The following is a 25,606-nucleotide window of genomic DNA, read 5'->3' as shown; positions in this document are numbered from 1 at the left end:
ACTGGTTGTCAGACTTTCTAGCTTCTACTTCTAAACAATTAAAAACTATAACAAAATTCATTTATGTAATTGCGTCCAATGCCGAAATCGACCACGGCGGCTGTTCTCGTATAAGGAGATCAGTCAGCTGCGCAGAACATATTATAGTGCACGAGCATTTGCGCAGACACAGGTGCACTCTCTATTCCTTCACTCTCATACCCATGTCTATTTATCTCTATCTCAAAAGAACGCTAGTAACACAAACAGATTTTGCAAAACACTACAAGATTATCAGCGTCGTGTTTTCGACACATTTCAAGTCACAAGTGTCAACTCAAGATAAAAATATCTGTACGTGGTAAAGTAATCAATAACAAGACAATATTGTATTTTGTATCTATAGATTATATTGTTCACATCGGTCACAACCTTAGTTATCTTACAAATCTATCCCTACTAATATTATAAATTGCGAAAGTAACTCTGTCTGTCTGTCTGTTACGCTTTCACGTCTAAATCACTTAACTGATTTTGGTATACAGAGGTAAAGTTGACCTTGAGAAAGAATAGGATAGTTTTTATCCCGGACTTTTGAAGAAGTCTCTTGGAAATGCGATATAACCGAACTCTACGCGGGTAAAGCCGCGGGCGGAAGCTAGTAATATTATAAATGAGAGAGTAACTCTTTCATTTCATCATCATCATTAGCCTTTGTATTATCCCACCCACTGCTGGGCTGCGGCCGTCTCTCACACAGAGAAGGATTAAGCGTTAATCACCACGCTTGCTCAATGCCGGTTGCCGATTTCAGACTTTATAGTTCAGGTTACCTCGAGATGTTTTCCTTCACCATGAACCAGTCACTGTTGTCCAAGATATACTTAGAAAGGTACTTGCTTGACCCGGAATCTGACCAACACACTCATACTTGAGAGCTTGGTGCTTTACCTACTAGACCATTTACGCCAAAACTATACTGACCCTTATAGTCAAGAGTCTGAGACCGAGAGAGGGCATAAGGTACTTCTTATTCAGGTGCAGGAAGATTTTCCCTATATTTCTCCATTTTTTCATATCCTCACATTATTTTTTTTCATATCCTCCGCTTATGGACAGGCAGCCTTACAAAGAAACTGAATAAAATTTAGCAAAACAAAAGGTCAGAGCTGAAAGTGTGAAACCCAAACAAGTGTTTCTGAAAGCACATAATAATACTTTACTTACAATGAGTTTTTTACTGTTACTGCTAAACACTTTTGTACTTCAGTGACCTTTACAGACTTTTGTTTTCAGTATGTATTTTACCCTACTACAAAAAGCTAAAGGGTTTATAATTTCAGTTGGTGTTTTATAAGGGTTCCTTCCAAAGAAAAGAGCACGTGTTTCTGTGCACAGGTACACTCTCTATATCCTCTATTTCCCTATATTGGCACCAACATTATCGTGCTCTCTGATGCACGGGCATATCAATCAATCGTGCTGCTTTGTGTAAGTTTTTAAAACCTTCAGTTTTACACGATCCGGGATTCGAACTGAATAGATCAACGAGGCAGTCAGTGTACACTATCTGCAAGTATCCTTCACCAACTGCCTAGCCTTTTCCCAACTATATTGGGGTCGGCTTCCAGTCTAACCGGACCGGATACAGCTAAGTACTTACTAGTGTTTTAAAGAGCGACAGCCTATCTGACCTCCTCAATCCAGTTACCCGGGCAACCCAATACCCCTAGGTAAGACTGGTTGACTAGAAGCTAGTCTATCTATACATATAATAAATCTGTAAAAAAACTGTGTCTGTACATTGAATATATTTAAAAAATAATTATTGGGTGGGGTTTAGAAACAGTAATGGAGCACAAATCCAAAAAAAAAATTCTGTCTGTATGTCTGTTTGTTTGTACACGCTAATCTTCGGAACTACTGGACGGATTTCAATGATTTTTTCTTTGTTGTATCAGTATTAAGCCTGGTCAACATATAGGCTATAATTTATCTTCGAAACTTGAAGACCTGATGCAGAACACCAACAGATCAACAAAACTATAAGAGATACAAAAATGGTGCCATAGCAAAAATTGTTTCATGTGATGAGCATTTTCAGCTGAGATAATAAATTTTAAGATCTGGAACACCTGATGTGGAACCCCAAGAGCCCAGCTTCTCTGTACCATATACAGGTATGACGTTTTAGCAAAAGTTGTTCAACTTGATAAGCACTTTCTATTGACTTATACAAATTGAAGATCTAAAAACCTGATGTGGAACTACAGGGGCCCAGCTAGACTATAGCATATAGAGGTGTGACGTTTTAGCAAAAGTTGTTCAATCTGATAAGCACTTTCTGTTGACTTATAAAAATTGAAGATGTAAAACACCTGATGTGGAACCCCAGGAGCCCAGCTAGACTATAGCATATAAAGATATGACGTTTTTGCAAAAGTGGTTCAATCTAATAAGCACTCTCTATTGACGTATATACATCGAAGATCTGGAACTCCTGATGTGGAACTTCAAGAGCAATACTACACTTGAAATGTATAGAAACGAATGTTATGAAATAGGTATGGTGACACAAAACCGACGATTATCCCTTTATACACTATAGAAATGAACCCAAGGACAATCCCCGGTGGACGTCGTTAAAAAAAAAGACAATCCCCGGTTCTGTGCTATACCATTGCTAACTGTGGATGAAAACTACTTGGGCTATTGTGATGGGATGCTAATGGACTAGGAATGGGGAAACTACGGGAACTATGGCACCTGCCGATGACTCTGTATTAGATACATGTAAAAATTGTAGGTGGAGACTTCGCCAGCTCACTTACTGGGCCCCCGGGAATCAGTCACTGAATAGCAACAAGAGAGCAACAGGGACACATGAGCGGCTGAAGTGTGAGAATACCTCGGCGGATTTTAAACGCAGATTACGCGCTCCCTGTGGGTCACTTACCACGAGGCACCTATCCTCCGAGCAGGGCTACTAACCCTGCTCTAGCGACTCCACTCTGGACGGCCAAGCCAAGCCAGAGGTGTGAGACCTACCCCCGTCATGGTTCACTCCGACCGGCCGGAGAACTCAGTAGATATAGCCCCGCGGGGTAGCTACTCCCCGTCATCAGCCTCAGATGTCCTGCGGTGCTTATATCTCATTATTATTGTCGTTATTATCTCAAGAGCCTTTGTCCCAATTATGTTAGAGTCGACTTCCAGTCACGATGCAACTGAGTACCAGTGTTTTACAAGGAGCGAGTGCCTATCTGAGCTCCACAACCCGGTTACCCGCTCAACCCAACACCCCTTGGTAAAACTGGTCAGACTTACTGGCATCTGACTACCCATAACGACTGCCAAGAATGTTCAATGACTGCCGGAACCTACAGTTTAACATCCCCTCCAAATAACGGTCATTGGTATCCAAAATATACGTAGATAGTACGTACGAACTTAGAAAAGTTGCATTGGCAGGTACTTGCCAGACCTGGAATCAAAGTGTCCATTTCGACCGCGCGGCCACCTCATAATTTTTGATGAAACTTTGCCAGGAATTAGTAGTAATTTGTTACTTTTCACTCCTCTTTTCCTGAATTTGTTACAAAAAAAAACCAAGACGCTATGACAAAGAACAGTTGGCCGCTAGAACCGCCACTTGCCGTAGTCATCGCCCGTGATTACTCAGAAACTATACAATGCAGATAGACGAATGATACATCAAAAGAAAGGTCTTAATTTGTTAAATTTGTTACAAAAATAAAAAAAGGTCAAAACGTAGATAAACAAAAAGTTATGCAATGTTAAGTTTTCAGGTTATGAGTAGGTAAGTATATCACCGTAGGTACCAAATTAATAGAGGCTAATGTGTATAGAAAATTAGTCTTTAATTTGTTACAGCGAAAAAAGACAAAAAAATACTAGAAAGTAGGTTCAATAATATGTTAGAGTCGTTTTTAGTTGGCCGCGCGGACGACAATATGCCTAAAATACAATTTCGTTTTTCTCGTTATTAAAAGTAGGTTTAAGCTTAATTAGAGTACTAATCGATGGGTAACGTAGCCTAGTTTGAATAAATATAGCGAATTTAACTGCAGCATTCATATTTTAGGAGATATTTACAAAAACACAGTGGTATGAAACTGTATGAGAGTAGGGTGTCCATGCATTTTCACATATTCGAAATTTTCGTTATTCACGTCTTATTTTTTTAGGGAGAGTGCATACTAGTAGAGTACCATGATTACATTAGTACAAAGGCATGTTGTTAATTTTGTATTCTGAACAAATATGCGGTTCGTTTTGCGGTCATATTGATGTCCATTGTTCTTAATTCTTTAAAGTACCCATTTACTGATAAAAAAATAGTTTCATTAACTTTCCGCAGGTGTTTTATGATGGGAACGATTCCAGAAAAATAATCTCTTTTGTTTTCAATCTATTGTTAAAAATATTTGTCGCAAGCGGTTTAAAAAACGATATTTTTTTGTTGCAAATAAATTCCTGTGCTAAATTTTGAAGTGTACAGGTACTCGTACGTATTTAATTCCCGTGATTTTCATACTACTAAGTTACTGAGACAATTATCATTATAAATCCAGAAGTGTCTAAAAGTGCTTAGTTATCAGTTGTGCCCACTGTATGTTGGAACTCACCACCAAAAAGTGTATTGCAGAGGGATCCAAATCGACTGCGGTAAGTTTATTTTTTTTTTCAATTTTATGATGACTTGTATAAAGTAATAAACTCTGTCCTTATAATTATTAAGTATATATAAAACGACATGAAATTCATGAAGTCTCTGCCACATTTTAATGTGATTTCATTTCACTTCAAAAGTGGTCATCTCTTAAAAATATTCTTAGCTTAATAACTTACATTAGCTTTTAATTTAGCTGCAAAATATAATTGCACACTTCTTTCATAGAAGTGCTGAACGTTAGTGACCGAAATCTTTTTAAAATAAGTCGCTGCATCTTTGTCTGTCAAATAACGACGACTTTTCTTCGTTATAAAATTATTAATTAAGAAAAGTTCTTGCCTTTAATATGTACCTACTTACATAGCAACAATTTGTAGTACCTCAGTATGTATATTTCGTTTGTGATGCAGGCAACGGATGTTTAACTTTTGTATTATATTATCAATTGCTTTTATTGCAGCAAAAATGGGTAAAGCTGGACGAAAATCTATTATTGAGAAATCAAAACAGAGAGAAGTTTTTATGAAATATGCCGACAAACTACTGGATGTTAAACTGAATGACCCTTTATTTGATAAAATTGCAAGTGATTTGGATAATCTTATGACACCAGCAGCTCTTTACATGTCACTGAAAAGAAATTTCAGGGAGTTTCTAAACACTGAATGCAAGCAGCGAACTGTATGTCCGTCCTCGTCATCCTCATCATCATCCTCAAGCAATAGCCCGAGAACTGCATCCAAAATATCACATTCTCATGTCGAGTCCAATCGTGAAAACGATACAAAAAACTTCAAGTTCGAATTAGATATCTATGACTGGAAAAAAATGCAACCATTAAATGTCTTGTATAAAAGAAATGACTTGAGAACATGCACTCCATTTAAAAAATATAAAATACTGCCTAAGTACAAATGGGTGGATATTTTAAGAGAAAAGATTTGGCTCATTACTAGATTACCTTGTACATGGAATTTCAAAAGTTACAAAGTGGAGTCTGAGCATCATATTTTCTATCTATTTGTGACTTTGATTTTTATAAAGTATGCACTCTCCCTAAAAAAATAAGATGTGAATAACGAAAATTTCGAATATGTGAAAATGCATGGACACCCTACTCTCATACAGTTTCATACCACTGTGTTTTTGTAAATATCTCCTAAAATATGAATGCTGCAGTTAAATTCGCTATATTTATTCAAACTAGGTTACGTTACCCATCTATTAGTACTCTAATTAAGCTTAAACCTACTTTTAATAACGAGAAAAACTAAATTGTATTTTAGGCATTTTGCCGTCCGCGCGGCAAACAAAACACGACTCTAACATATTATTGAACCTACTTTCTAGTATTTTTTTGTCTTTTTTCGCTGTAACAAATTAAAGACTAATTTTCTATACACATTAGCCTCTATTAATTTGGTACCTATGGTGATATACTTACCTACTCATAACCTGAAAACTTAACATTGCATAACTTTTTGTTTATCTACGTTTTGACCTTTTTTTATTTTTGTAACAAATTTAACAAATTAAGACCTTTCTTTTGATGTATCATTCGTCTATCTGCATTGTATAGTTTCTGAGTAATCACGGGCGATGACTACGGCAAGTGGCGGTTCTAGCGGCCAACTGTTCTTTGTCATAGCGTCTTGGTTTTTTAGGGTTCCGTAGCCAAAATGGCAAAAACGGAACCCTTATAGTTTCGTCATGTCCGTCTGTCCGTCTGTCCGTCTGTCCGTCTGTCACAGCCGATTTACTCGGAAACTATAAGTACTACAGTGATGAAATTTGATGGGAATATGTGTTGTATGAACCGCTACAAAAATATGACACTAAATAGTAAAAACAAGAATTGGGGGTGGGGCCCCCCATACATGTAACTGAGGGATGAAATTTTTTTTTTCGATGTACATACCCGTGTGGGGTATCAATGGAAAGGTCTTTTAAAATGATATAAAGTTTTCTAAAAAACATTTTTCTTAAAGTGAACGGTTTTTGAGATATCAGCTCTCAAAGTCGTAAAAAGTATGTCCCCCCCCCCTCTATTTTTATAACTACGGGGTATAAAATTCTAAAAAAAATAGAGGTGATGCATGCTAATTAACTCTTTCAACGATTTTTGGTTTGATCAAAGTATCTCTTATAGTTTTTGAGATAGGTTGATTTAACTGTAATTTACGGAACCCTTCGTGCACGAGTCCGACTCGCACTTGGCCGGTTTTTTTGTAACAAATTCAGGAAAAGAGGAGTGAAAAGTAACAAATTACTACTAATTCCTGGCAAAGTTTCATCAAAAATTATGAGGTGGCCGCGCGGTCGAAATGGACACGAATCAAAGACGTACGCTCATACCTGAGAGATTGGTTCTTTACCCACTAAACCACCACGACTTCCACTAAGTCATCACGACTTTGTCATCTCAGTAACATTTAATGTTTTTTTACGTAATATTTTTGCCACACACAACTTAAATGCGGACTAATTAGAATCACTACTTTTATCCCTATGGTCACGACTTTTGCGGTTCAGTTCTCAGCGTTTTGTTTAGTCTGCTGTGCTTTTGCCGTTGAAGTACAAAAATTAAATATATGGAACGTTTCTAATGGCTATGCGTATTCCGTTGTTTTCAAGTCAACGGGCCCTTAAAATTCAATATCAGACGGTTCAGATCTTTGATTTTGCTGACCCCGTCGTCGCTGGCATAAGGGACAGGATCCGCGTACGAAGTCGCGGGCAGAAGCTAGTATTTACTATAGCTAAGTATATCAATAGGAGTCTGATATATTCAGTAATATGGGACGTCACACAATGCACGCTCGTATCAAATGCATATCAATGCATTTATGTTATTGAGCTAAATAGATGCACCATTTGATTGCAAACGTGTTTCTATTATAGCAATATTATAAATAATCATATGTATCTTTAGATGTTGTATGTAATTCCATGATGCGAAAAATGTTAAACGAACTTGTATATAATGTGCAATTTACGACACAGATAGTTTTACACCTAGATTATATTGATTTTATCATGTTGTTATTTGGACTCAGAATTCGGAATTCAAAGTTTCTATATAAACCAAGACACGGGCAGTAAGTACCAGAATTAATCTAATGCAACCAATTTCCGCCAAACTATGGAACTAGAATGCCAAATGGAACCACGGACAACAGCTAGTCGGGAATTACAGTTTGTCAACACTATTAGCTGGTCAGACCAAGATTGCATCCTTGCTGTTTTCAAGCAGAACATGCTATTATCAACTGTATGACCACACAACAAGAATCATTTTCATTCCAGCAAGCTACTGATACCTGGACCTGTACCATAGATAGGATAGGACAACTTCATTTCAAAGCTAATCCAGGCTCATTTAAATCAACCTTCAACAAACACAGAAAACTGGATTTAACAAGTCATAATCACAGCTTATCATAATATTCATAATCACACTTATATTTCCACTACGACCTACGTCCACTAACTTAGAGCATTGAACCAACCGGAACTGACATCACAAATCTTTATGCGAAAAATTCTGCCAATGTGGGGCGAGGTAGCGTAACAAATAAAGAAACCGGAGAAAAGAAAAATGAGCGGAGATACCATAATGCAGGTAGGTCAGGCGCCTTCTTCCAGCTCAAATTTGGAACTGTGCCCATGATCAAAACGATCAGTTTCGAGTAAACTAACGAGGCGTTCAGATCCTTCAGGACGATCTGTTGACGATTTTTGATATTACAAAAATGGTCGGGTCCAAGGAAGGCGTATAAAGGCGAAGACTGTAACGTTCCTCGTCCCCTGCTCACCCGCAATTTGGCGCGTTACTTTCTGTAAGTAAACACTGAAGCTACTTGTAAACGCGTCTACATAATTTCAAAAGCAGTCTATGGAGTTTTTTTTCCATAAGACCTACTCCTTAGAACTTTTGACGTTTATGAAATAGAAAACTTTAGTTATGTGTCCGGTTGTTTAAATACTCCAGGTCCACTAATCGCGACCGCAATACCTGCATTAAATTGATTGGTCGAGCCGTTCACCCGGGTGCCCGACTGGCCACTACTTCGGCACTGCACGTGAGCTATCGTGACTAATGTGACGTTGATGAGTTTTGGAAGGGGTTGACATGTGGGGGTCAACGTTCGCAGAAGTTGCTGCATTCCGTCAAATAGGTGGTCAGTGGTCAGTTTATGGGTCGCGATCGACCATGTGCAAATTTTGGCGGCATTTACTTTTCATACAACACATTTGTGCAACACGGTATGGCTGAATGGACTGAACATCATCATCATCCGAGCCTTTTCCCAACTATGTTGGGGTCGGCTTCCAGTCTAACCGGATTCAGCTGAGTACCAGTGCTTTACAATGAGCGACTGTCTATCTGACCTCCTCAACCCGATACCCCTTGGTGAGACATCTTTTTCCAGCTGTCGACTAACCCAAGTTAATAATGATGGTAAGTGATATAGTAAGACTCGCCACTGCCACAGATTAATATAATAGTTACCACGTCTCTTACTTCGGCACTGCACGTGAGCTATCGTGACAAATGTGACGTTGATAGGTTTTTAGAAGGGGTTGACATGCAGGGGTTAAAGACCGCTGTGGTTACTGCATTCCGTCAAATAGGTGGTCAGTGGTCAGTTTATGGGGTCGCGGTCAATGCGCTGATATGAGTGGTAGCATTTTCTTTTTGCGATCTAATTTAGTCATTACTGGGGTGTTCTCTGTGATTTTGCACGCGTCTGTGGTTACTACTCCGCACAACCGGATAAAGAACCAAAGTCTTCCTCGACAAAGAAGCTATCTAACACTAACGACATAATCAACACTTTCAACCACTCTCAGTATGAATAAAAACATCATCCTCCGAGTCTTTTCCCAACTACATATGTTGGAGTCGGCTTCCAGTCTAACCGGATTCAGTTGATTACCTTACAAGAAGCGACTGCCTATCTGACCTCCTCAACCCAGTTACCCGGGCAACCCAATACCCCTTGGTTAGACTGGTGTCAGACTTACTGGCTTCTGACTACCCGTAACGACTGCATGAATAAAAACATTACTTACTAAACAGCTGAGGTTTTCCTTGACCCAACAGTTATTAACAATACTCATACATATCCAGTACTTCTATAGGAATTATCACGTGCGTCCTAGATATAAACTTATGCTAATGAGCAACGCGTTTTCATATTTAATTGAGTTGTATGCATAGTTATTAGGCTGAGGTTTCTTTCTCATGGGAATTAAAAGATTGTGTGTACGTTTATATCGAAAGAAAGTATTTATCTATAGAAAGTATAATGCATGTCTATCAGATGTTAACATAATACGCCTTTTCAAATTGTCTTACATAATAATAATAGTGTCCAGACAGATAGTCGGCAACGGCGGCTGTTAAGGAGATCAGCCAGCTGGGCAGAACATATTATAGTGCGCGAGCATTTGCACAGACACCGCTGCACTCACTATTCCCTCGCAATCCGATACCACCGGAGAGGGATCGTTTTTAACACCATAAATCAATACTAAACTCAGTAGCAGAATCGTGGATTCCACTCGAGAGTATTTAATAGGAAATATATCATCAAAACACGTGCTATTCAAACATACACACTAAACCAAGTGACCCAAAACCACATATGTACATATACTTCATGAAATTCTCGAGATTTATTTAAAATTCCAAGATTTCATAATATATTAAACCTTAGAATCACTAAACCCTGATAAAATTCACTCAAAGACAACACATTTGTGCAACACAGTATGACTGCTTGAGAGTTGAGATGAGTGAACATTCGCAAAGTGATAGTAGCCACCCTCAGTGGCGTGCGTATACAACAGTAAATAAGTCTACGAAGCCCTAGATCTAGGTGGTTGACGGTGATGGTCAAATGTATGAGAGGAAGAAACCTGAAGATCGAACCGAAAGAAATAATGATGGTAAGTTATTTTATGTAAGGAGGAGAACTCAGTATTTAGATATCAATAAGTGAGTAAATATGTAGGTTAACATCCTTAGGAAACCTGGACTTTAACTTTACTTTAGGCCGCGAACGCACAGGCAGGTGGCTTGCTTAGCGCTTAGCGCCTAGCTAGTCGAATAGCCAGGATGAAAGCCGCTAGGCACTAGGCGCTAAGCAAGCCACCTGCCTGTGCGTTCGCGGCCTAAGGTCTAAAATCGCCTCCAGTTTGCGCAGACATGGTGATCACCGCTCATTCCTTCTATGTATGAGAAGATGCATATCCCCTGCAGTGGGACCAATAAAAGGTTGAAGATGATGAATGAAGATGCTCATGAAAATGCAACACCCTTCAAGACTCCAGAAGACACGTGCAAAAGCCAGCTTTCGTGCTGATCTACTAGACCTCAGATTACGTGTGAACTAACCTGTGTCTCCAGAACTCTGGGCCTTAAGTACCGCTGTCGCGCTTGGTACAACTAGAACAATAAGACGGTTACTGGTAGACTGACTTTTGGAGTTATGCTACCCTCATCTGGATAAGGACCTCTGAATTTTTGTAGTATATCTAGGAAAGACTCATTCTTATTCTAACATCTAGTTTGATAATGGTACCTAAAAGAATCTTCTTGGAAATAACGCATTGGATTATGTAACTTCTGGACTCTATTGTGATGGCGTACTGACATACGAGTAGGAGGCAATAATGTCGTTTATGCAATTTCTGCCCTCTTTTGGTTTTGGGAGTGCCCACACATCATTGTCAATTTTTGTTTAGAAGGACCTATAATTCTGCTGACATTTACAACAGTTCCATTCCATCATGTGTATTATGTAGAAGACGCAAATAATTACGGAGGTGTCCGTGTATGTATTGTTGTGTATGTGTTGTTCTTAAAAGCTGCTAGACAAACGGACAGTAGACACACTTTTCATGGGTCTTTATCATAACACCCAATTCTTAGCCACATAAGGCTCTTTTGAACACTGAAGACAGGCCTCTTCTAAAAAAGAGTATGCTCCATCAATTGATCCCTTGAAGCTCAAGATAAAAATGGCTATTTCAGACTATATACATAGATGCAGATCACCCCACGATGTTTTCCTTCGCCATTAGTCAATGGCATCCAAGATAAACTTCCGAGCTAACATTAGAATTTATTACGTGGATACGTCATATTGCAATATAGGAGAATAAAATCTATTTTTGAGGTTTTATACTGAATGACTAAACGACGAATCTCAATTAACTTATCACTACATAGTATAAAACGCATTTTCTGTCTCTATATCCTCATGTCCCTTTGTACGCTTATATCAAAACTAGGCAACCGATTTTCATGCAGGTTTTTTAAATAGATACAGTGATTAAAGAGGAAGGTTTACATGAATAATAATTAGTTCACATTCATTAAATAGTGGGGAAATACTGTTATCCCGTGTTAAGCCGGGGCGGGTTGCTAGTATCTTATATTATCGTAATAAAATTACTTCTAATAGTTTATATTTACTTCATAAAACGTTATGAAGTCATCTACATTAACACAGATAGTTACGGGGTCGGTATTGTCTAAATAACTCCATGTGCGCGTCATTACGCAAGGTTAAGGGATGGGGGTGTACAGAACAATGCTCAAGTGACGTCATTCACTTACTACGTATTTCTGTCCATCTATCTATCTCTGCTAACTAGAGTTAGGGATTTGAAATTGGCCCCATGCAAGGAAAGTCATATTCTTTTCTCTAGGACTTACTGGTACTCAGCTGCAACCGGTTAGACTGGAAGACAACCCTACCATAGTTGGGAAAAGTCTAAGCTGATGATGATGAATACTTGTACAAAGCAAAATACACTTATGTACAAAGCCGGGATAAATAGCGGAAAGCTAATAAATTATAAGTAGTGTGTGACAAATCGGGTAATATTTAGCAGGCCAAGGGTGACCGATACTCATGAATTCGAGAGCTTGGCACAAGTACCTATGACATAATCTATACTTGAGTATAGTAAATAAGTACTTAGAAATGCTTTATTTGGTATTATGTTTTGATGGCATGGCATCAGAATAGAGCGATTACCTGGATTAAGCCAAGCGAAAAATGACATGTAAATAAATACTATTAAAAGCTTGTTAATAATTTCAATGATTTTATCGTCTAAATGGGAAGAATTAAAACAAATCCTTGTTAGTGCGAACAGTTTACCTACCACAGCTGATAACTCCTTTCCTACAAAAAGATTTTTTCAAACCATATGTAAATAAATAAACTACAACGAATTATCATCAATCATTGGAAAAGTCAGTTGGAATACTTCGCTTAACTCTACAAACATTTTACATCTACATATAACGCAAAACCGCGATCAGCGGCTAGACTTACATAAGTATCAAATATCCTCTTGAAAGCCAAAGCCAGTAATAACACATAATCTATAATCCTGTCGTTTGTATAATCAGGGTCGTGGAAACCTTATAATTTGTGAACATTGTGCATTTGCCGATGTTAACTACGAGTTACAGCCTTTTATTACCGTCCCACTGCTGGGCTGCGGCCTCCTCTCACACGGAGAAGGATTGAGCATTAATCCCCACGCTTGCTCAGTGCGGGTTGGTGATTTCAGACTATATAGTCCAGGTTTCCTTTTTAACAGCCATTGGTGTCTAAGATGTTAACTACAGGTCTCGTCAAATCAGCGGGGCCCACCAGGCCTGCCGGGGCTGCGGGATGGTTCGAAGAGTTACCGCGGCCCTGATACATAACAGGTCTACGAAGGAACATGATGAGTTTTAGTAAGTAAGAGTCTGACACTTGCTCAACGCTTCACGCTGCTAACCTACAGCGGAAGGAATCATTTGAGTCATTTCCTATAAAAAAAGGGTCTCGTCAAATAACTTTAGTCATCACAACTGGCAAACTAAGAAGAAGTTTGAAAATGGCATCAGCAACTGAAAAACGATGTGGAAACTGGCTGTCATGGTATAGGCATGTTATGCAGAGGAATGAGGATCATGTTGCAAGGAAGGTGATGAGCATGAATGCGAATAGATATAGTGGAAGGAACGACCAAAGAAATGATGGATGGATTGTGTGAAAGTCGTCATGGCTGAGTAGAATGTTTCTTGTGAGATGACGGCTGATGGAAGAAAACATACTGCACCGGCGCTAAATACAATTGCGATAAGGGCCAGAGGATGATGGGGTACGCCCTAGCCGGTAGGGCACCACATTTTTCCTAATCATGCTATAAAAGGTTTTGACATATGTTTTACAATCGGCTGCTTGCCTGACAGTTGACACCAACCTTCTTTAGGAATGCTGTGGTGATTTATCTGTCATCTTGCGGTTGGCCCAAAATGTAGATGTGTCCCATTGAAGAAAGATAGGGAGGTCCTATTCTGATCCGAAACCACTACTGGAGCAATTTAGAAAATTATTTCACCAATAGAAAGCTACTTAATTTGGGAAGCAGTTTCCTTGGAAATGGAGGAACAGCTAGTCCATTAGATCTGGAGTAACAAACAATAACATTGAAGAGTTGACCTAAATACTTAACCTTCATTATACTGAATGTTTTGCGAAGTCCCCTCACGGCCAGACTTGTTGCGTAACGGATTATAACATTGAAACAAATGATATTATACTTCGGCCGTTCAGAGAATGCGTTCCTGACACCTATCAGTTAGTCACGACTAGTGATGGGCACAACATAACACTGAGTTCGTTACCGTTCCTTCAAAATGAACCGCCGCATTATTTTAAGATTATTTTCGTTTTAAATTGGCGGAATCATTTGTTTTATATTTTAGTTATTTAAGTGGAAACCAAAAAAAGGTAATATTCATATAATAAAATTGTTTTATTTATTCTTTGTTACAAGTACATTGAATTGAATGTGCGAACAGAATATTAATCAGACTCCGATTTGCTTGAGGAGGTGGTGTCTTCATCATCATCTTCGCCTACATGTATAATTATATTATTATCAATAACAGAATCAATCCTGATATCTCGGTCTAACAAAAGCCGGGTAATCAAATAAAAACAGATCGAAAACACTTGAAAAACGTGGTCTATGCGCACGAAACGACAACGGACGACTGTTTTAGCGTCACAAAATGGCGGCCCATAACGCCATTTGGGGTTACCATTTTTAATCTAAGTATAAAAATGCGGTTTGGTCATAGTTTTATTTTTATATTTCATAAAAGTTATAATTAAGTCTTATAGTCCATTATTTTCCAATTCTTAAAAAGAAAATCAAAACGTATTATTTTATATTATAACTGTATAAGAACAGATTACGATACTTGCCTGTTATTTTTAGCACAGCACTACAAAATATAAACCGCTGACATAACCTTGTAATAGCGCAGTATAGATGTAGAAAAATATTGTTTACCAAGTTATTTGACACTCAGTTTGGCACAAAATTATAACATTCATTGATTATTGATATAATAATGTTGTTTTAATGCTCCTCAATTGTTAAAACGGTAAACAACCAGCAAAAATATTTTTATCGTAACTGCAACGCCATTGCAAAGTTACGTCGTCAGTTCAATCGCGACGTGTCAGGAACGCATTCTCTGAATGGCCGAACTATAGTTACATATACGAGTATGTAGAAGCTATCAAAGTAATATTGTAAGTGGACTGTAGTTAAGGTCAGCTTAAAACTAGCAGAACAAATCAAAATTTTCAAGGGAGCCTGCCAAAGTCATCATCATTATTATCTCAGGCATAGGACGTCCACTGCTGAACATAGGCCTCCCCCTTAGATCTCCACAGATACCTGTTGGAGGCGATCTGCATCCAGCGTCTTCCGGCGACCTTTATAAGGTTGTCCACGTAAGTCCACGTCATAATTTCTTAACTATACAAACGTCAAAATTTATTTAGCATCCTGAACTAGCTCGGGATGCGAGTTAAGCTGTTGGAGGAACTCAATATAATTGTTACGAGTTACTATTCCAACGGGTGTTCAAAATACTCTGTCTTACTATTACCTAATACTCATCATCTTCCGAGCATTTTTCCTACCTACCTATCCTTATCCTGTTTTTAGGGTTCCGTACCCAAAGGGTGAATCGGGACCCTATTGTTTTCGCTCCTCTGTCCGTCCGTCCGTCTGTCACCAGGCTGTATCTCATGAACCGCGATAGTTAATAAGCTGAAATTTTCATAGATGATGTATTTTTGTTGCCGCTATAACAACAAAAACTGAAAACTAGAATTAAATAAATATTTGCTCCGCTACAACAAACGTGATTTTTTTGTCCGTTTTATAAATAATGGTATGGAACCCTTCGTGCGCGAGTCCGACTCCCACTTGGCTGGTTTTTTTATTACCTAATACTCTGTCTTTGTATTAATTTGCTTACTAGCTATACATCATCATCCTCCTGCCCTTATCCCAATTTTATTTAGGATCGGCGCAGCATGTTTTCTCCTTCCATACTCTTCTATCTGCCGTCATCTCACAAGTAACATTCTTTCGTACCATATCTACTTTCACCCAATCCATCCATCGTTTCTTTGGCTGGAAATACATATAAGAGCCAAAGAACAGATAGAATATAGGGAATGGTTTAAGTGGCGGAAGCTAGTACGTAATAAATTCAGTAAAACCCATAATAAATCGTATCTCACAGAGATAAAGAGATAGAATCGATTCATTGAACATAATGTGAGGAAGCTTTTGAGCGTGAACGAGGAAGGATACGGCAAAGAAACGATGAACGTTAGTAGTTTTGTTTTCAACGTATCGTCAACTTGCCGATTTTGTTAATTATTTCAGGACGCTAAATGCAAGACAAACGGGCTAGCCGTTCGATTGAATGGCTATTTCATTGATTGAAAACTCTAGGTATAATAAATAGCCGAATTGTATAGGATAGACCTATGTGTAGTAGGTAAAGAATATGATTAGCATTACGCCAGCCAGACGATAGTCTTTGCCATGGATGAAGGCGCCTTCTAGGTCAAAATACACGCGATGGGAGGTTTGATCTAACACATCTGTCGAAGATTTTTTTAGCTTTACGAAACATGAGCGGGTTGCAAAGATACATTATGTAGACCTATGAATACTACTTGGGCTATTGTGATGGGAGGCTAATGGACTAGGAATGGGGAAACTACGGGAACTATGGCTCCTGCCGATGACAATGTATTAGATACATGTAAAAATGGCAGGTGGAGACTCGCCAGCTCACTTACTGGGCCCCCGGGAATCTGTCACTGAATAGCAACAAAAGGGCAACAGGGACATGAGCGGCTGAAGTGTGAGGATACCTCGGCGGATTTTAAACGCAGATTACGCGCTCCCTGTGGGTCACTTACCACGAGGCACCTATCCTCCGAGCAGGGCTACTAACCCTGCTCAAGCGACTTCACTCTGGATGGTCAAGCCAAGCCAGAGGCGTGAGACCTACCAACGTCATGGTTCACTCCGACCGGCCGGAGATGGGGGACAGTATACTCTCCCTGGAGAACTCAGTATATATGCCCCGCGGGGTCGCTACTCCCCGTCATCAGCCTCAGATATCCTGCGATGCTTATATCTCATTATTATTGTCGTTATTATCTCAAGAGCCTTTGTCCCAATTATGTTAGGGTCGACTTCCAGTCACGATGCAACTGATTACAGCTCTAAAAAGCTGGCAGTACAAAGTGGGCAAAAATTAAAAAAAAAAGCTCAAAATTTGTTGCTAATTTGTTGCTAATTAGTTGCCAAATAATCGTTTTTTTTGCTTTTGCCGATTTCGAGAAATCGTCAACAATGCTAGCTTCACCATAAGCTGGCATGGATTATAAGATAAAAGTAAAGGTAAAATAAACAAAATCACTACAAATTTGTTGCTAATTTGTTGCTGTATAACCAAAATAAATTTGAGGTGCAAAAATATTTTTTTTTTCAAATAGAAAATTTTTATTTGCTTTGCGCGCTTGAATGTCAATTGTTTCATGAAAAAAATATGAAATAAATTTGTTGCTCGTCACAGAACTGTTCCTTGTCACTTAGAGAACCAGCAACTAAATAGACACCCGAAGATCGGGTGTCTTGAACTTCGGTGACTAACAAACCGGCCATGCTAGCTTGAATGTCGATTTTTCCGGTGAAAAACGTTGAAATGAATTTGTTGCTCGTCACAGAGGTGATTAATGTCTCTCAGAGAACCAGCAACTAAATAGACACCCGACGATCGGGTGTCTTGAACTTCGGTGACTAACAAACCGGCCATGCTGGCTTGAATGTCGATTTTTCCGGTGAAAAAACGTTGAAATGAATTTGTTGCTCGTCACAGAGGTGATTAATGTCTCTCAGAGAACCAGCAACTAAATAGACACCCGACGATCGGGTGTCTTGAACTTCGGTGACTAACAAACCGGCCATGCTGGCTTGAATGTCGATTTTTCCGGTGAAAAACGTGGAAATAAATTTGTTGCTCTTCGCAGAACTGTTAGGCATCGATCGGAGAACCAGCAAGTAAATAGACACCCGTTGATCGGGTGTCTTGAACTTCGGTGACTAACAAACCGGCCATGCTGGCTTGAATGTCGATTTTTCCGGTGAAAAACGTTGAAATGAATTTGTTGCTCGTCACAGAGGTGATTAATGTCACTTAGAGAACCAGCAACTAAATAAATAGGAGAGCTCAAATAACACACAAGTCAAATTGTTGAGCTCTCATAAATTGACGAGCTCAAAAACATCGCAACAAACGGCAACATTCGAACGCTTAATGTATCTAGCGGGAAGTCACAGGAATGGCCTTTTAGGGTCATCCGATTTCGATAATTTTTTTTTTGCTTATTAGCGCTCAAGGATGGCTTAGAAAAATAGAATTCAAAAAAAAAAAGCGAAAAAAACACCCGATCGTCGGGTGTCTATTTAGTTGCTGGTTCTCTGAGAGACATTAATCACCTCTGTGACGAGCAACAAATTCATTTCCACGTTTTTCACCGGAAAAATCGACATTCAAGCCAGCATGGCCGGTTTGTTAGTCACCGAAGTTCAAGACACCCGATCGTCGGGTGTCTATTTAGTTGCTGGTTCTCTGAGAGACATTAATCACCTCTGTGACGAGCAACAAATTCATTTCCACGTTTTTCACCGGAAAAATCGACATTCAAGCCAGCATGGCCGGTTTGTTAGTCACCGAAGTTCAAGACACCCGATCGTCGGGTGTCTATTTAGTTGCTGGTTCTCTGAGAGACATTAATCACCTCTGTGACGAGCAACAAATTCATTTCCACGTTTTTCACCGGAAAAATCGACATTCAAGCCAGCATGGCCGGTTTGTTAGTCACCGAAGTTCAAGACACCCGATCGTCGGGTGTCTATTTAGTTGCTAGTTCTCTGAGAGACATTAATCACCTCTGTGACGAGCAACAAATTCATTTCAACGTTTTTCACCGGAAAAATCGACATTCAAGCCAGCATGGCCGGTTTGTTAGTCACCGAAGTTCAAGACACCCGATCGTCGGGTGTCTATTTAGTTGCTGGTTCTCTGAGAGACATTAATCACCTCTGTGACGAGCAACAAATTCATTTCAACGTTTTTCACCGGAAAAATCGACATTCGAGCTAGCATGGCCGGTTTGTTAGTCACCGAAGTTCAAGACACCCGATCGTCGGGTGTCTTTTAGTTGCTGGTTCTCTAAGTGACAAGGAACAGTTCTGTGACGAGCAACAAAGAAGATGGATCAAAATTGCCCCACGTCCTATAACAATGTGACGTATCTCAAAAAAAAGATAAAAATGTTAAAAAAATTATGGCATACTCTCTAATTTATTTTTTTCACACCTTCATACGAAAAAACTGCTTTAAAAATTGTTCAGGCGCTGTTATAAAAACGTCGTTCGTAGGACTATTAATGGACCATTTTATTAAATATGTTTTTTGTTTGATAGGGTATACCACACAGGTGGTCCCATAATCATCAGGTCAGGATCTGATGATGGAAACCCTGAGAAACCCAGGGCAACTTTTAAAAGTTGTAGGCATGCACAGGATAAAAACTTGACTATGAGGTGTATGTCTGGTAAAACTATGCAACAATGAAGGTTTGGAGCTGACCTAATGATGGAGACGAAAAAAGGTCGAGGGAACTCAACAACTGAATATGTAAACTACCTTGTGTTAGGGCTTATATTATTTGTATTGAATAGACCTTTGCAACAGTGAAGGTTTGGAGCTGACCTAATGATGGAGACCAGAGAAGGTCGAGGGAACTCGACAACTGAATATGTAAACTACTTCGTATTTGGTCTTTTATTATTCGTATTGATGAGAACTTTCTACAAATCCGGATAGTGACAACTATGCTTGTCACAGAAAAGCCAAAAAAAAACTTTTTACAATAAAATAAAACCGACTCCCAAAAACACTTAAAATCAAGATAAAACTATTCTTAGGTGCATCGGCCTAGAAGTCGCTGGGGACTTAGACACTGACTTCTAGGCCGATGCACCTAAGAATAGTATTTTTTTCGTTTTAGTAGAAGGTTCTCATCAATTCGAATAATATAAGCCCAAACACGAGGTAGTTTACCTACATATTCAGTTGTTGAGTTCCCTCGATCTTTTTTCGTCTCCATCATCAGGTCAGTTCCAAACCTTCATTGTTGCATAGTGTTACCAGACATACACCTCATAGTCAAGTTTTTATCCTGCGCATGCCTACAACTTTTAAAAGTTGCCCTGGGTTTCTCAGGGTTTCCATCATCAGATCCTGACCTGATGATTATGGGACCACCTGTGTGGTATACCCTATCAAACAAAAAAAATATTTAATAAGATGGTCCATAAATAGTCCTACGAACGATGTTTTCATAACAGCGCCTGAACAATTTTTAAAGCAGTATTTTCGTATGAAGGTGTGAAAAAAATAAATTAGAGAGTATGCCATATTTTTTTTTACATTTTTATCTTTTTTTTGAGATATGTCACATTGTTATAGGACGTGGGGCAATTTTGTATGGATTGTGATCCGTCTTCTTTTTTTCATTTTTTTTTCATGAAACAATTGACATTCAAGCGCGCAAAGCAAATAAAAAAATTCTATTTGAAAAAAAAATATTTTTGCACCTCTTTATTTTGGTTATACAGCAACAAATTAGCAACAAATTTGTAGTGATTTTGTTTATTTTACCTTTACTTTTATCTTATAATCCATGCCAGCTTATGGTGAAGCTAGCATTGTTGACGATTTCTCGAAATCGGCAAAAGCAAAAAAATCGATTATTTGGCAACTAATTAGCAACAAATTATAGTTCGGCCATTCAGAGAATGCGTTCCTGACACGTCGCGATTGAACTGACGACGTAACTTTGCAATGGCGTTGCAGTTACGATAAAAATATTTTTGCTGGTTGTTTACCGTTTTAACAATTGAGGAGCATTAAAACAACATTATTATATCAATAATCAATGAATGTTATAATTTTGTGCCAAACTGAGTGTCAAATAACTTGGTAAACAATATTTTTCTAAATCTATACTGCGCTATTACAAGGTTATGTCAGCGGTTTATATTTTGTAGTGCTGTGCTAAAAATAACAGGCAAGTATCGTAATCTGTTCTTATACAGTTATAATATAAAATAATACGTTTTGATTTTCTTTTTAAGAATTGGAAAATAATGGACTATAAGACTTAATTATAACGTTTATGAAATATAAAAATAAAACTATGACCAAACCGCATTTTTATACTTAGATTAAAAATGGTAACCCCAAATGGCGTTATGGGCCGCCATTTTGTGACGCTAAAACAGTCGTCCGTTGTCGTTTCGTGCGCATAGACCACGTTTTCCAAGTGTTTTCGATCTGTTTTTATTTGATTACCCGGCTTTTGTTAGACCGAGATATCTGGATTGATTCTGTTATTGATAATAATATAATTATACATGTAGGCGAAGATGATGATGAAGACACCACCTCCTCAAGCAAATCGGAGTCTGATTAATATTCTGTTCGCACATTCAATTCAATGTACTTGTAACAAAGAATAAATAAAACAATTTTATTATATGAATATTACCTTTTTTTGGTTTCCACTTAAATAACTAAAATATAAAACAAATGATTCCGCCAATTTAAAACGAAAATAATCTTAAAATAATGCGGCGGTTCATTTTGAAGGAACGGTAACGAACTCAGTGTTATGTTGTGCCCATCACTAGTCGTGACTAACTGATAGGTGTCAGGAACGCATTCTCTGAACGGCCGAAGTATAGCAACAAATTTTGAGCTTTTTTTTTTAATTTTTGCCCACTTTGTACTGCCAGCTTTTTAGAGCTACTGATTACCAGTGTTTTAAAAGGAGCGACTGCCTATTTGACCTCCACAACCCGGTTAACCGCTCAACCCCCAACACCCCTCGGTAAAACTGGTCAGACTTACTGGGTTCTGACTACCCATAACGACTGCCAAGAATGTTCAATGACAGCCGGAACCTACAGTTTAACATCCCCTCCAAATAACGGTCATTGGTATCCAAAATATACGTAGAAAGTACATACGAACTTAGAAAAGTTGCATTGGCAGGTACTTGCCAGACCTGGAATTAAAGACGCACGCTCATACTTGAGAGATTGGTTCTCTACCCACTAAACCACCACGACTTCCACTAAGTCATCACGACCTTGTCATCTCAGTAACATTTAATGTTTTTTTACGTAATAATACGTGTAATATTTTTGCCACACACAACTTAAATGCGGACTAATTAGAATCACTACTTTTATCCCTATGGTCACGTCTATTGCGGTTCAGTTCTCAGCGTTTTGTTTAGTCTGCTGTGCTTTTGCCGTTAAAGTACAAAAATTAAATATATGGAACATTTCTAATGGCTATGCGTATTCATGCTGTTTTCAAGTCAACGGGCCCTTAAAATTCAATATCAGACGATTCAGATCTTTGATTTTGCTGACCCCGTAGTCGCTGGCATAAGGGACAGGATCCGCGTACGAAGTCGCGGGCAGAAGCTAGTGTAGACCTATGAACACAGACATTTTGGCGACACTACTTTCTTAGGAGATTTTCCGTTGTGACATCTCCGTTCATCATTTTGTTCTCCATGGTCTTTACAATTTGTAGGCAGATAGATATACTATATTAGATAGGTAGATTGAAATCGATACCAAAGGGTTTTACTGGCCAAGAGCGAAAGGCCGCGATGAATAAACAAACAATCATTGTAATATTATTCAAGAAATGATAGCCGCAACCCGCATACAGATTTGCATTGTAAATACATCGATCTGAAAGGTGGAAAGGTTATGCCTAACCTTTCCATTCCATTCCATTTTGGATTTTTCGATGAAACTACAAAATTAAGCTGTATAGCATTATTGTATTATATTATGACTGGCTAATTCTCGCGGTTTTACCTGTGTCGCGTGGAAAATATTTCGCCAAGCTGAATAAAAAGTAGCTCATAGTTTCGCTCGATAAATAGGCTATCTAAAACAGAATCACTGAAAAAATATTTTCAAATTGTACCCGTCTACGGAGACTAGGGCGTTCAAACAAATCTACTCTTCAGCTCTATAATATTAATGTAGATTATTTAAGCAGAGCTCTGTTACATAGAGGGTGGTGCTATGAAATGGATTGATGACCATTTATTCAATGCCCAGACACGTGAAATTAAAAAAAATCTTACAGCTTTAGATAGCTCATCAATTAATGAGGAAAGGCTAAGGGTTATTTTTATCCGAATGCGCAAAGTAGTTACCCCGAAACGCGGGCAAAAACACCTGGTCATCTATAATAATGCTACACTTATATTATAAAGCAGAAAATATTAGTATGTTTATTTGTTTTACCACAGAACAAGGATGAAACCGCTGGCAGAAACTAGTTATTTTTATATACAGGTAACAAAATAATGATGTTTACAAATCTCCAACTCAGCGATACCCATCTGATTACCATATTGTTTTTCACAATATATTTATCTGACAAATAAATATTTACTACCTCATTTTCTTGGATTTTCCTTGAAGGGTGACAATCATTCTCAAGGGATTGTGTAAGATAGATATTACATTTATTTTAAATCTTTGTGAGGGTTGATGTAAATAGGTTTTATGTACCAATAACATTTTCAATCGGAGAGAGTTTGTGGATAAGTAGCAGCCACATGGGTTGAACAATAATAATACGGTTAAGCAACACTTACACCTGGCCCGACACCTGGTCAATGGCAGAGATGTAAAAACTCTTGCACATTATAACTCTTGGCTACTTAATTAAAAGACCAAGCACTGGTTTGTATTCACAAACTATTTAGGATACCATTCAGGTGACCATCTACGTCATGGTGAGTTCCTCTGTATTTCAGAAAACATAATTGGGTCCTGGTTATCATTCGGAACTCTTTGGCAGTTTTTATAGGTAGTCAGAAAATATGGCCCCTAGGCTTACCAGGTAATATTGGATTGCCCAGTGACCAGATGAAGAGTTCAGATAGGCAGTCGCTTCTTGTGGCACACTGGTTCTCAGCTGCCACCAGTTAGGCTGGAAGATGAAGCCAACTTTTTGAGGAACGTTTCCTACCCACTGCAATTGTATTTGAAAAGATTGTCATGTAAATAATAATACATATATAGAAATAGAAAAGGGTGCATATATCTTATGTTTGCTAAAGAGAACTCAAATCTTTACTTTATTATTGCGGTAGAAAATATCACACAAAGTCCCATTGCATCACTGCAATTTAATACTTACCCATTATTTAAAAGATTTGAGCTTCAAATATAATTCCTATTATCCAACAGAATAAAAATTCCTTGGCATTTGTCCATGATAATTTGCACCCATTGTTTACAAACTTCAGTGCAAGTTACTGAAGATTGGTGAAGATATAATTATTTTTACACACACTGCACATTGCTACACATCTGAAAACAATATATTTTCGTGTTTTACTCACCAGTATATGATGTAGAACTGTAGGAATCGGCGGAGGAGGCCGATAGTGATCTGCTTCTGTATCTCGCAGATTTTTTCAAAGCGCCAGATTTCCCGCGCTGGCCGTCGAACTTCCCTGCAGCTCCGGCCTCCGTATTCCCGCCGCGGACCTGCCCCGGGTCCGTGACAGGACTATCACTCGGCACATTGGCAGTAACCACACTATCTTTTCGACTAGAATTCAACTGATTCGGTTCGCCGTGACCGTCAGACATGTTTGAATTTGTATTTTTTTAATTATTTTTTTTAGCTTATTAATCCAATTAGAATTTACGGTTTTCTATATTAAAACCTTCTTATTAGTAAACTTTACGTTTTTATTAGAAAATGTTGACTATAAGCACATCGAAGAGGTAAAATAAAAATATCAATAATAAAAACAGCAGTACAAACAACCGCAGTGGCGATTAAAATAAATTTAATGATTGGGAGAACACTTCGCGGTACAAAATTAAATTCATGTGGTGGAACGATGTTATTTTGTTATCGGCAAAGTCATGGAAAACTAAAAAATTAAATAGAACAGATGGAAAATACAATTTCTTCAGTTATCCGCCCGAGCAAAATCGCACACCCCTCTCTTCCATACTTCACCCCCGAAACTGAAATGTCATTTTTTCGATCGGCATTCAAGCAGGGATTGCAAAAGTTCTTTCTTAAAAACCGATTCAGAATAAAATGTTTCGATTATTGCTATGGCAATTAAAAATATCACCTTTCTTAAAAGCTGTTTTAGTTCGCATATTAGTCAGTTATAATACTTAACTAATTCCAGACTTCATCAATGACTCCATCTTTATTTTCTCACTTTGTAGTTGCTTTGCTATGTCATGCTACAGTAATACAAATAACATTGTAAATAACATATTTTTTATCTGAGTTATTGCAGCATGCAATTTTAAATTCTACTTTAAGACCTATTATAATCTTTTTCCATTTGATTATAAACTTTTTACTTTTTAAACAGAAAC

At 38.3% G+C, this 25,606-nt stretch overlaps 1 protein-coding gene across 3 annotated transcripts in view; it reads right to left on the bottom strand.

Moving 5' to 3' along the window:
- LOC124643256 (adenosylhomocysteinase-like 1) overlaps nt 1-25,304 on the bottom strand; it is a 56,707-nt gene extending 31,403 nt beyond the window's left edge. The window contains exons 1-3 of one of the 3 annotated variants that reach the window (XM_047182156.1): nt 25,173-25,304; nt 24,598-24,969; nt 11,079-11,129 (exon numbers count right to left, since the gene is read on the bottom strand). In XM_047182156.1, the coding sequence (XP_047038112.1) occupies nt 11,079-11,129; nt 24,598-24,850 (304 nt within the window). In that variant the 5' untranslated portion in view covers nt 24,851-24,969; nt 25,173-25,304. Of the gene's footprint in view, nt 1-11,078; nt 11,130-24,597 lie in introns of all 3 variants that reach the window. The other 2 variants (XM_047182155.1, XM_047182157.1) reach the window with 2 other exon arrangements.
- Nucleotides 25,305-25,606: the final 302 nt, after the last annotated feature.

Source organism: Helicoverpa zea, chromosome 27 (assembly GCF_022581195.2).
Source record: "Helicoverpa zea isolate HzStark_Cry1AcR chromosome 27, ilHelZeax1.1, whole genome shotgun sequence".
In the NCBI taxonomy this organism is placed as follows: Eukaryota; Metazoa; Arthropoda; class Insecta; order Lepidoptera; family Noctuidae; genus Helicoverpa; species Helicoverpa zea.
This window is presented reverse-complemented; position numbering and strand designations above follow the sequence as displayed.